Source organism: Cetorhinus maximus, chromosome 29, assembly GCF_964194155.1.
Source record: "Cetorhinus maximus chromosome 29, sCetMax3.hap1.1, whole genome shotgun sequence".
NCBI classification, from domain to species: Eukaryota; Metazoa; Chordata; class Chondrichthyes; order Lamniformes; family Cetorhinidae; genus Cetorhinus; species Cetorhinus maximus.
The window spans coordinates 10,420,407-10,437,301 of NC_135907.1; the positions used below are offsets into that span (position 1 = coordinate 10,420,407).

Genomic DNA, 16,895 nt, shown 5'->3' on the forward strand with positions numbered 1-16,895 from the left:
AACCATTACGTGTGCAGTGGTGTCCAACTATTTCACAGAACCACAGTCCATTGGCATCAGAATCCCCTTCAATAGAAGTGCAGTTGTAGGTTCTCTTGGAACATAATGATGTTAGACCTGGGGCTGATCTGAGTCTGTCATGTCTGGATTTTGCAGGCTGGGGAAATGAACTGAATAGCACTAACACCACCCAAGTATATCACAAGGACAGGAAAGGAGTAGGTACAGATGAGGGATGTTTTTCTCAGAAGCCCAAGCCACTGAACTGTCCCACTCAAATATTTGAGAGCTGTCCCAGACAACTACTGTATCCAAACTTGATCCAGCAGATGGAGGCCCATCTTATGATCCTACAGAAGAGGAAGCTATACTATTGGGATGGCCTTCACCTGAATTGCACTGGGATCAGTTTACTGGCTGTTAAGAGGACTTTAAACTAAATTGTGGGGGTGAGGGAGGTGGAGGGAGATAGGGTTCACATGAGGTGACATTTGGAAAGTTAAAGAGAATGGACAAAGTAATAGTGCAGGATAGCAATACAGATGATGACAACTAGTGTGTGCCAGGAAGAAACAGAACATACCAACATAAGAGTGTACAAGCAAATAAAAGGTCAGCGTAGTCAAAATGGTAAGAAGACAGAAATAAAGGCTCTTTATGTGAATGCACACAGCATTCATAACAAGACTGATGAATTGACAGCACAAATAGAAATAAATGAGTATCTATTACAGCGATATGACTGCAAAGTGACCATGGCTGGGATCTGAATATTCAAGGATATTTGAAAGGAAGAGGAGGTAGGGTGGTTCTGTTAATAAAGGATGAGATCAGTAAAGTACTAAGAAATGATTTTGGTTCAGAGGATCAAAATGTAGAATCAGCTTGGGTGGAGATAAAAAAAAAAGCCAAGGAAAGAAGTCACTGGTAGGAATGGTTTATAAGCCCCCTGACAGTAGCTACACTGTATGACAGCGTATAAGTGAAGAAATAATGGGAGCTTGTAAGAAAGGTACTGAAATAATCGTGGGAGATTTTAATGTCCATATACATTGGACAAATCAGATTGACAAAGGTAGCCTGGAGGACGGGTTCATAGAGTTTATTCGGGACAGTTTCTCAGAACAAAGCATTCTGGAACCAGCCAGGGAAGAGTCTATTTTAGACCTGGTAATGAGACAGGATTAATTAATGACCTCAGAGTAAAGGATCCTCAAGGTAAGAGTGATTATAACATGATAGAATTTCACATTTGGTTTGAGGGTGAGAAATTTGGGTCCGAAACTAATGTCTTAAACTTAAATAAAGGCAATTACAAGGGTAATGAAGCTAAGAGTTGGTTAAAGTGGACTGGGAAAATAAGTTCAAAGCTAAGATGGTAGAGAAGCAGTGGCAGACACTTAAGGAGATATTTCATAATTCTATTGAGAAAGAGAGATGCACCATCCGTGGCTAACTAAGGAAGTTAAGGACGGTATCCAATTGGGGGAATAAAAGCGTACAATACTGTGAAGATTAGTGGTAGCCCAGAAGATTGGTAAAATTTTAGAAATCAGCAAAGGAGGACTAAAATAATAATAAAGGAGAAATTGGAGTATGAGAGAAAACTAGCAAGTAATATAAAAACACAGTAAAAAGAAAACCAGTAACTAAAATGAGAGTTGATCCCTTAAATGGTGAGACTGGGGAATTAACAATGGGGGAAGAAAGGGAAATGAACATATATTTTGTATCTGTCCTCACAGTAGAAAAAAACATAAAGAATCCCAAGAATAGTGGAAAAAGGGGCAAGAAGGAGGGAGGAAATTAAAACATTCATAATTGCTAGAGAAAAAGTACTGGGAGAACTAATGGACTAAAAGCTGACAAGTCTCCTGGACTTAATGACCTACATCTTACGGTCTTAAAGGAAGTGGCTGCAGAGATAGTGAATGCACTGGTTGTAATTTTCCCAAATTCCCTAAATTCTGGAAAGTTCCCAGCAGATTGACAAACTACAAATGTAACACCACTATTCAAGAAAGGAGGGTGAGAGAAAGCAAGAAACTATAGACCAGTTGGTCGAACATCTGTCATTAGAAAATTCAAGATTCCAATATTAAGAAAATAGTCGCAGCAAATTGAGAAAATCATAATACAATCAAGCAGAGTTAACATGATTTTGTGAAAGAGAAATCATATTTAACAAATTTATTAGAGCACTTTGAGGATGTAACAAGCAGGGTGCATAAAAGGAACTAATAGATGTAATGTATTTGGATTTCCAAAAGGCATTCAATAAGGTGCTACTGCACAAGATAAGAGCTCATGGTGTTGGGGGTGATATGTTAGCATAGATAGAGGATTGGCTACCTAATAGGAAACAGAGAGTCTGGATAAATGGGTCATTTTCAGGTTGGCAAACTGTAACTAGTGGAGTGCTGCAGGGATCAGGGTGAGCCATCAAGCATGATCTACATTAATGACTTGGATGAAGGGACAGACTGTATTGTAGCCAAATTTATTGATGATAAAAAGAAAAACAAGTAAGGAAGATGCAAGGAGTCTGCAAAGAGCTATAGATAATTAAAGTAAGTGGGCAAAAATTTAGCAGATGGAGTATAATGTGGGCAAAAATTTAGCAGATGGAGTATAATGTGGGAAAATGTGAGCTTATCCTATGTTGCAGGAAGAATAGAAAAGCAGAATATTATTTAAATATAGAGAGACTGCAGAATGCTGCAGTACAGAGGATTTGTACATGAATGACAAAATGTTAGAATGCAGATATAGCAAGTAATTAGGGAGGCAAATGGAATGTTGGCCTTTTTTGCAAGGGGGATGGAATATAAAATTAGGGAAGTCTTGCTACAGCCATATAGAGCATTGATGAGACCACACCTAGAGTACAGTGTACAGTTTTGGTCTCCTTACTTAAGGAGGGATATACTTGCATTGGAAGCAGTTCAGAGAAGGTTCAGCAGGTCTGGCAGCATCGGCGGAGAAGAAATCAGTTAACGTTTCGAGCCTTCATGGCCCTTCGGCAGAACTGAAGCATAGTTAGAAGAAGGGAGAAATATAAATTGGTTTAAGGTGGGTGGGGGGGGGTGGAAGAGACACATTGAGGGTGTGGTGATTGTGGAGATGAGCAGATAATCAAAAGATGTCACAGACAAAAGGGTCAAAGAGGTGTCGAAGGTGGTGGCATTTGTCTGAGAAAAGTGCTAATTAAGAATGGAAGACAGGATATTCAAAGTACAGCTCTAGTGGGGGTGGGGTGGAAAGACTAACAAGGTTTTAGTTTAGATTTAAAAATAATGGAAATAGGTGGGGAAAGAAGAATCTATATAAATTATTGAAAAATATACTTTATTCATAAAATATCTTCAACCACATTCCAAACCATTCCAAAAACACCATTACAAGGGTACAATCCGGTTAAACTTTTACAAAATGTATCACCAGGTGCATCAGTACAAACAATATTACAATCATTTACAGCCTTTCATTTTGAGCTGTACAGCCCGGGGGGCTCTAAACAGTTCCCAGTCCCTCGGTGCGCTGTGGCAGAAAGGTCTTAGACAGCGACCCTTCCCCATTGCGCCTTTGCGGCAGCTGCCCCAAGCTTTAGTGCGTCCCTCAGCACGTAGTCCTGGACTTTGGATTGTGCCAGTCCGCAACAATCGGTCGGGGACAAATCTTTGTGCTGGAAGACCAACAAGTTTCGGGCAGACCAAAGCGCGTCTTTCACCGAGTTGATGATCCTCCAGCTGCAGTTGATGTTTGTCTCGGTGTGTGTCCCTGGGAACAGCCCGTGGAGCACAGAGTCCTGTGTCACAGAACTGCTCGGGATGAACCTCGACAGCAACCACTGCATCTCTCTCCAGACTTTCTTTGCAAAGGCACAATCCACAAGGAGGTGAACAACGGTCTCTTCCCCACCACAGCCACCTCAAGGGCAACGTGCAGAGGGGGTGAGACTCCTGGCGTGTAGGAAGGATCTGACGGGGAGGGCCTTTCTCACCACCAGCCAAGCCACGTCTTGGTGCTTGTTGGAAAGTTCTGGCGATGAGGCATTCTGCCAAATGACTTAAACTCCTCCCCCCCCCCCCCTTTTTTTTTCAATAATTTATATAGATTCTTCTTTCCCCACCTATTTCCATTATTTTTAAATCTAAACTAAAACCTTGTTAGTCTTTCCACCCCACTCCCACTAGAGCTGTACTTTGAATATCCTGTCTTCCATTCTTAATTAGCACTTTTCTCAGACAAATGTCACCACCTTCGACACCTCTTTGACCCTTTTGTCTGTGACATCTTTTGATTATCTGCTCATCTCCACAATCACCACACCCTCAATGTGTCTCTTCCCCCCCCCCCACCCACCTTAAACCAATTTATATTTCTCCCTTCTTCTAACTATGCTTCAGTTCTGTCGAAGGGCCATGAAGGCTCGAAACGTTAACTGATTTCTTCTCCGCTGATGCTGCCAGACCTGCTGAGTTTTTCCAGGTAATTCTGTTTTTGTTTTGGATTTCCAGCATCCGCAGTAGCTTTTTGTTTTGATCAGAGAAGGTTCACTAGGCTGATCCCTGGGATGAATGAATTGTCATATAAGGAAAGGTTGAGCAGGTTGGGCCTATACTCATTGGCATTTAGAAGAATGAGAGGTGATCTTATTGAAATATATATGATTCTGAGAGGGCTTGACAGGGTAGATGCTGGGAAGATGTTTCCTCTCGTGGGGAAATCTAGAACTAGAGGGCACATTTTAAAAATAAGGGATTTCCCATCTAAGATGGAGATGAGGAATTTCTTCTCTCAAGGGATCATTAATCTCTGGAATTCTCTTAGAGAGCAGTAGAAGCTGGGTGACTGAATATATTCAAGGCTGAGTTAGACAGGTTTTTGATCTATTAGAGAGTCAAGGGTTATGGGGGACCGGCAGGAAAGTGGAGTTAAGGCCACAATCAGATCAGCCATGGTGGAGCAGGCTCGAGGGGCCAAATGGCCTACTCCTGCTCCTATGTCTTATGATCTTAATAATGTTGTACTTGGGGGCCAGTTCTCTGGGACCATGGATGTAACCATGTTAAGCAAGGGAAATTATAGGCAGAATTTTATGAGTCGGCGAGCGGGAACGGGGCCCGCTCGCTGACGTGTAAAATGACACACTGATGTTGGGGGGAACTCCCGACATCACCACGCCCAATTTAAATTTTCAGGAAGGCAGGAGCGCAGCAAAATCAGCTGTCACATGAGGGGACATGTAAGAGACATTTTATTTTTCTATTTTTTACATGTTGAGCCGATCTCCCTGAGGCTGCACTTAGCCTCAGGGAGATAAGTGCGCTCTTTTCGTGTGCATGCGCGAAAGAGTGCACTCTCGGTTTTGGGATTCCCCCCCTTACAGGGAATGCATAGCGCTTCCCTGCAGGCATCACGCTGGGCGGGCCTAAATTGCCTAACTCCTCCCCCCCCCCCCTCAACGGGGGGGAAAATTCAGCCCTATGTGATGTCACCACAGGATCTTGTCCCACCTCCACTGAGAGCATCAAAGCTTCATAATATTGGAGCTCATTTCAAACTATGACTATTGAGTTAATGTATTGTGCAATAAATAAACAAGTTTTATTTTTATTCATTCATGGGATGTGGGTGTCACTGGCTAGGCCAGCATTTCTTGCCCATCCCTAACTGCCTTTGAGGAGGTGGTGGTGAGCTGCCTTCTTGAACCGCTGCAGTCCCTGTGGTGTAGGTACACCCACAGTGCTGTTAGGGAGGGAGTTCCAGGATTTTGACCCAGCGACAGTGAAGGACCACAATATATTTCCAAGTCAGGATGGTGATTGGCTTGGAAGGGAACTTCCAGGTGGTGGCATTCCCATGTGTCTGCTGATCTTGCCCTTCTAGATGGCAGCAGTCATGGGTTTGGAAGGTGCTGTCCAAGGAGGTTTGGCGAGTTCCTGCAGTGCACCTTGTAAATTGTGTACACTGCAGTCACTGTGCGTTGGTGGTGGAGGGAGTAATAAATAATTGATTCCAAAGAATGGTAATTTAGTTTAAAATTTACAAATATTTAGCATTCCCATTCAAGGAGCATGATAGTGCAACTTTTACTGACACTAGTGTGTTTACAATGGGCTGCCTACTCAATTTCTTCCAGGTTTTTGCCGATCTGCCAAAGTTATGGAGTGTGATTGGGAGAATTCCTGTCAAATTACTGCCACTTAAGTATTATAATTGGATTTAAAGTGACAACCACCAAGCCAAAACTAGACAAAAATACCAGGTAATCTCTTTTAGATGAGATATTCAAACAGGTCATTCTCTATCTGCTCAAGTGGATGTAGATCATGTGGCAGTTCTAAAAGGGTAGGAAGTTCTTCTAATTTCTTGGCCAACATTGCTTCCTCAACCAACGCCATCTGAAACACTGGTTATTCATTAAGGACAAACACATTTACACCATCTTTTAAGACTTTATCAGGGTTCTGTGACTATGTAATTAATCATTCCGGAACTTTGCTGTGTACAAATTAGCTTTCACGTTTACTATTTGATGTATACCAAACAACAATGACTGCATTATAAAAAGTGACTAGTGCCAAGGACATGATAAGTCTGTATGTAAATTATTTCTTTGCATCCAGCTGTAATAGAATAGTTCCTGTATCAGAGTTTTGCTCTGTAATTGTTTCTTGAGGAATGATTGGTCAACTTTGTAACGTTGCATTTTTGTACTTTGTATTTTTGTTTCTTTTGTTAGGTGCCAGTGTAATCAGCACCCGCTGCTCAGAGACATTTGAGACCAAGACCGCTCTACTTAGCCTGTTTGGAGTTCCACTGTGGTACCATTCTCAGTCTCCGAGAGCTGTCATTCAGGTATTTGTTCTTCAAACTGCTGCCCCTTTTTCTGTCTTGAAAGCATTGACTCCTGCTAGAGTAAATGTCCCTGGACACACGCACATTCCAGTGATGCCTCGGATAATGACAAGGAGCAGAAATCCTGGCTGATTTTTTTTCCCCCCTTCTATGCCCAGCTATATAGGTTTAGTCCCCAACTGCTGACAGAGCCAAGATTTGCAGCTCAGCACTGATTAAAGTCAGTGCTCATTTATAGTCTGAAATGAGCCATTGCCTGCATAGCAATGACTATCATTCAAAAGAGTATTGTACCGTGTGATAAGATGCTGTATCAATTTTTTTTCACACTGCCTCATCATGCAGGCCAGGTCAGGTACAGTACCACTTTAGGTGCAAAATAAAGCTTCTCTATAATCATGTTGTCAACAACATGACTTTACCCCAGTAGCACTCATGAGGTTATCTTTGTCTATTCCCCACACTATTAGAGCAGATGGTGGAGTAGTGGCAATGTCATTAGATTAGCAATCCAGAGGCCCAAGCTAATGCTTTGGGGACACCTATTCAAATCCCACCATGGCAGCTGGTGGAATTTGCATTCAATTAATTTTTTTAAAAAAAAAATCTGGAATTGAAAGCCAGTCTCAATAATGGTGACCATGAAACTATTATTGATTGTCATATATCCCATTTGATTCACTAATTTCTTTTAGGAAAGGAAATCTGCAGTCCTTACCTGGTCTGGCCTACATGTGACTCCAGATCCACAGCAATGTGGTTGACTCTGAATTGCCCTCTGAAATGGCCTAGCAAGCCACTCAGTTCAAGGGCAATTAGGGATGGGCAACAAATGCTGGCCTTGCCAGTGACACCCACATCCCATGAAAGAATAAAAAATCACCCTGAGTGAGGCTCCCAGTATTTGGCAAATATTGTGTTTGAGTTAATACTTCCCAAACACATTTCACCTGCGAACCTTACAGCAAACAAAGAGACAGGTTTGGTTTGAACCTAGGTGTCAGAGTAGACAGGATAGTGCACTAATGCACTGTAAATATTTCAATTTCTCTGTCCTCCAGAAGCTGGTTGTCTTCATCAAGGAATTTAAGTGCAAGTAGATTGTATCTAGACATGTATGACTGCCTGAGAAACAGGTGAGCTGCCTGTGTTGACACTCCTTTTAAGCTTTGTTTTCACAACTAAGCTGAGGTATATATTATGTGTCACAAAATGAAATGCAGGCCTTTCATTAAGTTACTATTGCGAGCAAGGTCACCTTTCAAATAATGAAACATTATCTACTGATAGAGTTCCCTGGGCTGATCCCACCTGGACTATATTCCTGACTCTGCAGTCACTAGCTGATTCCTTGCAATAAGCATACTCCTTTGAGCCTGGATTCAGGTACAATGAAGGGATAGAGGGAGTTTTATTCTGTATCTCACTTGTGCTGGGAGTGTTTGATGGGACAGTGTAGAGGGAGCATTACTCTCCATTTAACCTGGGACGTAGCTGCCATGGGAGTGTGTGAGGCAGTATAGAGGGGGTGTGTCAGATAGTGGAGTAGCCTGAAACAAAAACAGAGTGCTGGAAAAACTCAACAGCTCTAACAGCATCTGTGGAGAGAAAAACAGAGTTAATGTTTCGAGTCCATATGACTCTGAAGAAGAGTAACAGTCTTGAGAGGAACCAGGACCAGGAGATGGACTTGCTTAAACAGGTCTCACACTGGAAACTGAGGCACTTTTACCTTGCATGATGAGGAGGAGATGAATTGGTAGAGAATTTCCTGAGCTCATTGTGGCAGACTTAAGCAGATATGGCAGACAACTGGTTTAGCCATTTACTGTCAGAGCTTTCTAGACAACATAAAGCACTATCTGACTCTGCTCTTGACTGCCAAAACTGCTCACTATTCCAGGATCATCCTATTCCCACCAAACTGCTGACAATTTAACTTCCCAACCTGGCTCCCTTGTTAAATGTTCCCTCTCTCTCTTCAGGTACTGTCCTCTTCTCCTTCAAATCTGCCATTGTTATCCCTCTCGTTAAAAAAAACTGACCCTTGACCACTCCATCTCCAATCTCCCATTCCTCTACAATCCTTGAACGTGTTTTGGCCTTCCAAATCCATACCCATCTTTCCCTGAACTTCATGTTTGAATCGTCCATTCAGGTTTCCGCCCTTGCTACAGTACCAAAACAGCTCCTATCAAATTCACAATTAACATTCTATATGACTGTGACAGAAGTAAACTATTCCTTCTCGACACCTCTGCAGCCTTTGACTACCTACATCCACCTCCATTACATTGCCCAACTCCACCTCTGCCTCAACCCACCTGCTCTGAAACACTCAATCATGCCTTTGTTACCTCTAGTCTTGACTATTCCAGTGCACTCCTGGCCAGTCTCTCATGTTCTACCCTATGAAAAGTTGAGGTTACCAAAGCTTTGCTGCCTGTAACCAAACTTGCACCAAGTCCTTTCACCTGTCACCTCTGTGCTTGCTAATCTACATTGGCTTCTGGTTAAGAAATGTCTCAATTTTAAAATACTCATCCTTATTTTCCAATCCCCCCATAGCTTTGCTACTCTAGTTCTATAATATTCTGCAGCTGCACAGCCCTCTGAGGTATCTGCACTCTAATTCTGGACCCTTGAACATCCCCGATTTTAATCTTTTCACTATTGGCAGCATGCCTTCAGCTGCCCATACCCTAAGTCCTGGAATTTCCTCCCTAAACCTCTCTGCCTCCTTTAAGGCACTCCTTAAAATCTACCTTTTTAGATCAAACTTTTAATCATTTCCCCTAATACCTTCCTATGTAGCTTGGTGACAAATTTTGCTTTATAGCATTCCTGTGAAGCACCTTGGGACATTTTATGTTGCAGTTACTATATTGGCACAAGTAATTGTTTGTCATAGAGACATGAGCAAATCCACCTAGCTCCCTGATTGATTTCCCCTAAAGCCAGGGTAGGAGCAAAGTGTCTTAGAGAGAAAAGTAAAACTAACCGTCAATGAAAAATTGCTGCAAGTGGCAATGCTTTACTAATTATCTTTGTCTTATTCTGTCCTACAGCCTGATGTTCATCCAGGGAACTGCTGGGCATTTAAAGGCTCCCAAGGATTTGTCGTCATCCAGCTTGCTGCCCAGATCAGACCCACCTCCTTTACTCTAGAGCACATTCCAAAGTCAGTTGCTCTCCATGGATCAATCAGCAGTGCACCACGAGACTTCTTTGTTTATGTAAGTGAAACCAGAGTAGAATTTAAGCCATTATTCATGATTAACTGCATCCAGAAAAATGCAGTTTGGCTGGAGTGCACAGAGCAACTGGACAATGGATTCTTAGATGTTAGTTTAAATATTCAGGTGATGCCATTTAAAGTCATACAAGATCACATTTTTCATTGTTAATAACTTCAGCATATTATACTATGGGTTATTAATCACTAAACTCTAGTCTAATTCCCAAAGTAGATAATACTTTTGCTGTGCAGACTAGTGTCTTGAACATACGCTCTGAAAGGAGAGCATTCCACACCTTGGCATATCACTAGCTGGCATTCGGTTTATGTTAATGTTACTCATTCCCAGCCCTGCTAGGGAGTAAAGATGGAGGGGAGAAAGAGGATGGGAATCATAGAGTTGCAAGGAGGTAAAAAGAAGGGAGACACAATTGGGGTGTAAAAGGCAATATGGCATGACAAGAGAAGCATAGATGGTGAAGTGGGGGTGGTTTTAGCAGAGTAGAGGAATGGAGTTCGTCGTCAGAGGAAAGGATTGGGAGAATGAGATACAAGTGGGGTGAAGAGATGGGGGTATTCAGGTGAAGGAGATAAGGGAAGCTGTTGGGAGGGATGATAGTAAGAACAGTTGAAATAGGAGGAAGACAAGTGGACAATAGAGAACATAAAACGCTGGTAAGATGCTAAAGGGTTGGAAAGACATAAGGAGTGAAGTAAAGGGAATATGAGAGGGTAGGCAAATAATGGATGCAGCGGAATCAAAGAGACATCATTGCGGATAAGTGTCAGTATCAAATGTGGTTGACTCTTAACTACCCTCTGAAATGGCCTCGTAAGTCACTCAGTTGTAGCAATCCACTAAAAAGTCTTGACCTAGGCACTGAAAACGACAGCTGGAAATTCAGCCCTGTCAACCTTGCAAAGTGCTCCTTACTAACATCTGGAGGCTAGTGCCAAAATTGGGAGAGCTATCTCACAGACTAATCAAGCAACAGCCTGACATAGTCATACTCATGAATCATATCTTACAGACAATGTCCCAGACACCGTAACCACCATCCCTGGGTATGTCCTGTCCCACCAGAAGGACAAACCCAACAGAGGCAGCAGCATAATGGTAGACAGTCTCGAGAGAGCTGCCCAAGGAGTCCTCAACATTGACTACAGATCCCATGAAGTCTCATGGCATCAGGTCAAACATGGGCAAGGAAACCTCCTACTGATTATCACGTACCGCCCTCCCTCAGCTGATGAAGCAGTACTCCTCCATATTGAATACCACTTGGAGGAAGTACTGAGGGTGACAAGGGCACAGAATGTACTCTGGGTGGGGGACTTCAATATCCATCACCAAGAGTGGCTCAGTAGCGCCACTACTGATGGAGCTGGCTGAGTCCTAAAGGACATAGATGCTAGACTGGGTATGTGGCAAATGGTGAGTGAACCAACAAGAGGGAAAAACATACTTGACTTCACTGTCACCAACCTGCCTGGCATATATGCATCTGTCCATGACAGTATCGGTAGGAGTGACCACCGCACGGTCGTTGTGGAGACAAAGCCCTGTCTTTACATTGAGGATAGCACTAACATCGTGCTAAATGGAATAGATTTTGAACAGATCTAACAACTCAAGACTGGGCATCCATGAAGTGCTGTGGGGCAGCAGCAGCAGAATTGTACTCAACCACAAGCTGTAGCCTAATGGCCCAGCATATCCCCCATTGTACCATTACCACCAAGCCAGGGGATCAACCCTGGTTCAATGAAGAGTGCAGGAGGGCATGCCAGGAGCAGCACCATGCACGCCTAGAAATGAGGTGTCAACCTGGTGAAGCTACAGCACAGGACTACTTGCATGCCAAACAGCATAAGCAGCAAGTGATAGACAGAGCTAAGCGATTCCACAACCAACGGATCCGATCTAAATTTTGCAGTCCTGCCACATACAGTTGTGAATGGTGGTGGACAATTAAACAACTCACTGGAGAGGCTCCACAAATATCCCCATCCTCAATGATGGGGCAGCCCAGCACATCAGTGCAAAAGATAAGGCTGAAGCATTTGCAACCATCTTCAGCCAGCAGTGCCGAGTGGGTGATCCGTCTCGGCCTCTTTCGGAGGACCCCAGCATCACAGATATCAGTCTTCAGCCAATTTGATTCACTCCACATGATATCTAGACACTTGTGCTCCAGAACTTGCCGCACCCCTAGTCAAAGTGTTGCAGTACAGTTACAACACTGGTAAGGTGGAAGATTAACCAGGTATGTCCTGTGCACAGAAAGCAGGACTATTCCAACCTGGCTAATTACCACCCCATCAGTGTCCTCTCCATCATCAGTAAAGTAATGGAAGGGGTCATCAACAATGCTTTCAAGTGGCACTTGCTTAGCAATAACCTGCTCACAGACGCTCAGTTTGGGTTCTGCCAGGGCTACTCAGCTCCTGACCTCATTACAGCCTTGGTTCAAACAAGGACCAAAGAGATGAGGTGAGGTGACTGCTCTTGACATCAAGGCAGCATTTGACCGAGGGTGGCATCAAGGAGCTCCAGCAAAACTGGAGTCAATGGGAATCAGGAGGAAAACTCTCCGCTGGTTGGAGTCATACCTAGCACAAAGGAAGATGGTTGTGGTTGTTGGAGGTCAATCATCACAGTTCCAGGACATCACTGCAGGAGTTCCTCATGGTGGTGTCCTAGGCCCAACCAACTTAGCTGCTTCATCAATGACCTTCAATCTATCATAAGGTCAGAAGTGGAGATGCTCGCTGATGATTGCACAAGGTTCAGAACATTCTTGACTCCTCAGATACTAAGGGGTGCAAATGCAGCAAGACCTGGACAATATCCAATCTTGGGCTGACAAGTGGCAAGTAACATTTGTGCCACTCAACTGCTAGGCAATGACCATCTCCAACAAGAGAGAAATTTAACCATCGCCCCCTGACATTCAATGGCATTACCATCGCTGAATCCCCCACTATCAACATCCTGGGCATTACCATTGACCAGGAACTGAACTGGACTAACCATATAAATACTGTGGTTACAAGAGCAGGTCAGAGGCTAGGAATCCTACGGTGAGTAACTCACCTCCTTACTCCCCAAAGCCTGTCCACCAATGTGCAAGGCACGAGTTAGGAGTGTGATGGAATACTCTCCACTTGCCTGAATGAATGCAGCTCCAACAACACTCAAGAAGCTTGACACCATCTAGGACAAAGCAGCCCACTTGATTGGCATCTCATCCACAAACATTCACTTCCTTCACTACCGACGCACGGTGGCAGCAGTGTGTACCATCTAGAAAATGCACTGGTGGAACTCACCAAGCCTCCTTAGGCAGCACCTTCCAAACCCAGGACCACTACCATCTAGAAGGGCAAGGGCAGCAGACACATGGGAACACCACGACCTGGAAGTTCCCCTCCAAGCCACTCATCATCCTGACTTGGAAATATATCATCGTTCCTTCACAGTCGCTGGGTCAAAATCCTGGAACTCCCTCCCTAACAGCACTGTAGGTGTACCTACATCACATGGACTGCAGCGGTTCAAGAAGGCAACTGACAATCACCTTCTCGAGGGCAATTAGGGATGGGCAATAAATGCTGGCTTAGCCAGTAACGCCTACATCCCATGAATGAATAAAAACAATGAAGGAGAATGGTTAATTCTATCCCAAGCTAGTTGAAGTGTGAAACTGACACTAATATTTTTCTTGTAAATGGCTTTATTTATAGAATGCAGTGTTACATATGTCTACTTCCTACCTACTACTCCTGTGTCCCAGCAGTCTCTCTTTATACATGCTGTAGGTACCTAACCGAACAATGCCCTTCACCTGTGTATCTTAAAAATATAACTAACATACCTTTACTAACCCACCCCTGTTCTCCACTTCACCCTCCTGTTTACCATGAGCTATTTCACAGAGGGAGCTGGTTAGCTCTATTAGCTGGATGGTTAGCATGTGGTTCAGAATAATGCCAACAGTATGGGTTTGATTCCTGTTGAGGTAGACTTGTGAATTACCTCCTCGCCCTACCCTGAGAGTGGAAGGCAATGGCAAACCACCACTGATAAAAACTGCTAATAAAAATGGCTCAAGATGAAGAGAGTGTTAATAAAACATATGGTATCCTGGGCTTCATTAATAGGGGCACAGAGTACAAGAGCAAGGAGGTTATGTTGAACTTGAATAAGACACTAGTTTGGCCTCAGTTGGAGTATTGTGTCCGCTTCTGGGTACCGCACTTCAGGGAGGATATGAATGCACTAGAGAGAGTGTGAAAAATATGCACGAGGATGGCTCCAGGAATAAGGAACTTCAGTTATGAAGACAGATTAGAGAAAATGGATTTGTTTTCCTTGGAGAAAAGAAGGCCACAAGGTGACTTGATAGAGGTATTTAAAATCGTGAGGGGTCTGGACAGAATAGATAGGGAGAAACTGTTCCCACTCATGAAAGGATTGAGAATGAGAGGGCACAGATTTTAAAGTAATTGGAAAAATAAGCAAAAGTGACATGAGGAAGAACTTTTTCACGCAGCGAGTGTTTAAGTTCTGAAATGCACTGCCTGAGTGTGTGGTGAAGGCAGGTTCAATTGAAGCACTCAAAAGACAATTAAACTGTTATCTGAAAAGGAAGAATGCACAGGGTTACAGGGAGGCGGGAGAATGGCACTAAGTGAATTGCTCCTTCGGAGAGCTAGTGCAGACATCATGAGCCAAATGGGCTCCTTCTGCGATTCTGTGAAATAGATCAGCAGATAATGAGCCAAGGATCTGCCTTCGGGCAGAGCATTCATGGAATGGAAATGAAACTTTAGAGAACAATTACCACTAAGAAAAATATTGCTGGAAAAAGAGACATGTCGTAATTGTTGTTTTCCTCTTATATTGATATTCTTGTGAAGTGTCCTGATGAGTGCAAGGTGAACAGCTTTGACATGTCTCTTTTTTTCAGCAATAGTCAAGTTCTGTACTACCAAACAACTAAAAGAAAAATAACAGGGTCAACATCAAAAAATACCATATAATATTGCAGCTGATGTAAGCTTAATTTGCTTGCTTTTATTTCCAGCTATTTTCTAGCTCCCAGAAAAGTACTACTTTTCCTCAGGAAATACAAGTAGTAATGTGTTACCTTGTATAGATTATTTTTTTTCTGTTCATTGACTCAACAGCACAGGCATCTGGTACACATACATGCCTATCTGTACTAAAGTGAATAAGCTATAGGTTTTGTCCAGGGCTTAAAATACAGCCCACAAATAAATCGGAGCATTTGCTCATGAATCCAATGCATGTGCAGGACACAGTATGTTCCAATAAGTTTGTATGCACATGTATTTGGTTTCTGCCCGAACATAAAATGAAGTTCCTCCTGGTGCCACTTTTAGGGATAAAGAGTATCAAATGGAATGCTTAATCTTGAAATTATTAGTGAGAGGAATTTCAACCCCAAAGTAGTTGAACAATTGCACCATGTAGTCTATATCTGGATATGGATGGAACAGGATTTTCATTATGTGGGAAATTGCTTGTATAGAATGGTAGAGGATTTGGATGTTAACTAACTTCTGTGCTCATTTCTGCTTCTCCACAGGGCCTAGATGAAGAGATTCGGGAAGAAGGTCTCCTATTAGGACATTACACATATGACCAGGATGGAGACTCAATACAGACGTTTCAGGTCCAGGTAATAGAAACCTAGATGTTTACAGCCAATCAGCCCATTGTATTAGTGCCAGCTCTTTGCCAGAACCCTGCTCTCTCTCCAGAGTCCTGTACATTCCTCTGCTTCAAATATCTACCCATCTTTCTCCTAAAATTTGGCTTCTCAATGTAATAACTGATATTTTAAAACTGAAATTTAGCATGTTATAAATGTCTTACTATTGGCATTTGGATGTTTGCATCACATTGATGATTGACGTGATTCCAAGTTTTGTGTTGAGGTGTTCGCTTCACAGTGGCTTTCATGCGATTTGGATTTTTGCTCCTGTAAAACAGTTTCAAGAGGTCGAAACTGTGAGAATGATTCATTTTGGTGTTCAAGAACAGAATAGCAGAGAACATTGGGTAGGGCGATTTTTACAGTTACACCATGTAAAATTTGCTCTGAAAACAGCAGTTGTCGCTTCAAAAGAGCTGGTAGGCTCAACATTTTGGGCAACATACTCTACCGGTCAAAAATAAAAATACCTGGAAAAACTCAGCAGGTCTGGCAGCATCTGCGAAGAGGAACACTCTACCGGTCACCTAGAGGAATAGTTGGAAAAGATGAAAGACGTAGTTATGTTTGCGAAAATGCGTGGGATCAATTTTCTGATTGGTCAAGCTATTGTGTTTGTACTAGGTCGGTTCATGTTAACATTCTTACTGCTGTTTGGTCGACTGTAAAGAATGGATGGTAATGTGCTTCTTGAGTTAGGGTATCCAGATGTTAATGATGTGAACTGGTGTGGATGGTCGCTATTTTGAAATGTGAAATAAAACATAATACTGGTAATTCATATTAAATTAATGTGGCATGGTTCATTGAATGAATTAATTGTACAAAGATAACAATCGAAGCATTTCATTGTCTTTGTCATCTGACACAAAGGCCGGAATTTTGTCAATAAGCGTGCCATTCTCGACATTGTAATCGAAACAGTACACCACTTCCACTTTCTCTCTTTTTTTCCCTTTCCCATGCAATTATAATTAAAATTCCATGTGCCAGCAGCATGCGTACAAAACACATTTGATTTAGCGGTGGGTGAAGCTTTTTATTGGTAA

The 16,895-nt window shown here is 42.8% G+C and overlaps 1 protein-coding gene across 3 annotated transcripts in view; it reads left to right on the plus strand.

Moving 5' to 3' along the window:
- sun2 (Sad1 and UNC84 domain containing 2) overlaps positions 1 to 16,895 on the plus strand; it is a 55,137-nt gene that overhangs the window by 30,408 nt on the left and 7,834 nt on the right. For all 3 annotated transcript variants that reach the window (XM_078532140.1, XM_078532142.1, XM_078532143.1), the window contains 3 exons: positions 6,749 to 6,864; positions 9,933 to 10,100; positions 15,718 to 15,810. In XM_078532140.1, the coding sequence (XP_078388266.1) occupies positions 6,749 to 6,864; positions 9,933 to 10,100; positions 15,718 to 15,810 (377 nt within the window). The remainder of the gene's footprint in view (positions 1 to 6,748; positions 6,865 to 9,932; positions 10,101 to 15,717; positions 15,811 to 16,895) is intronic.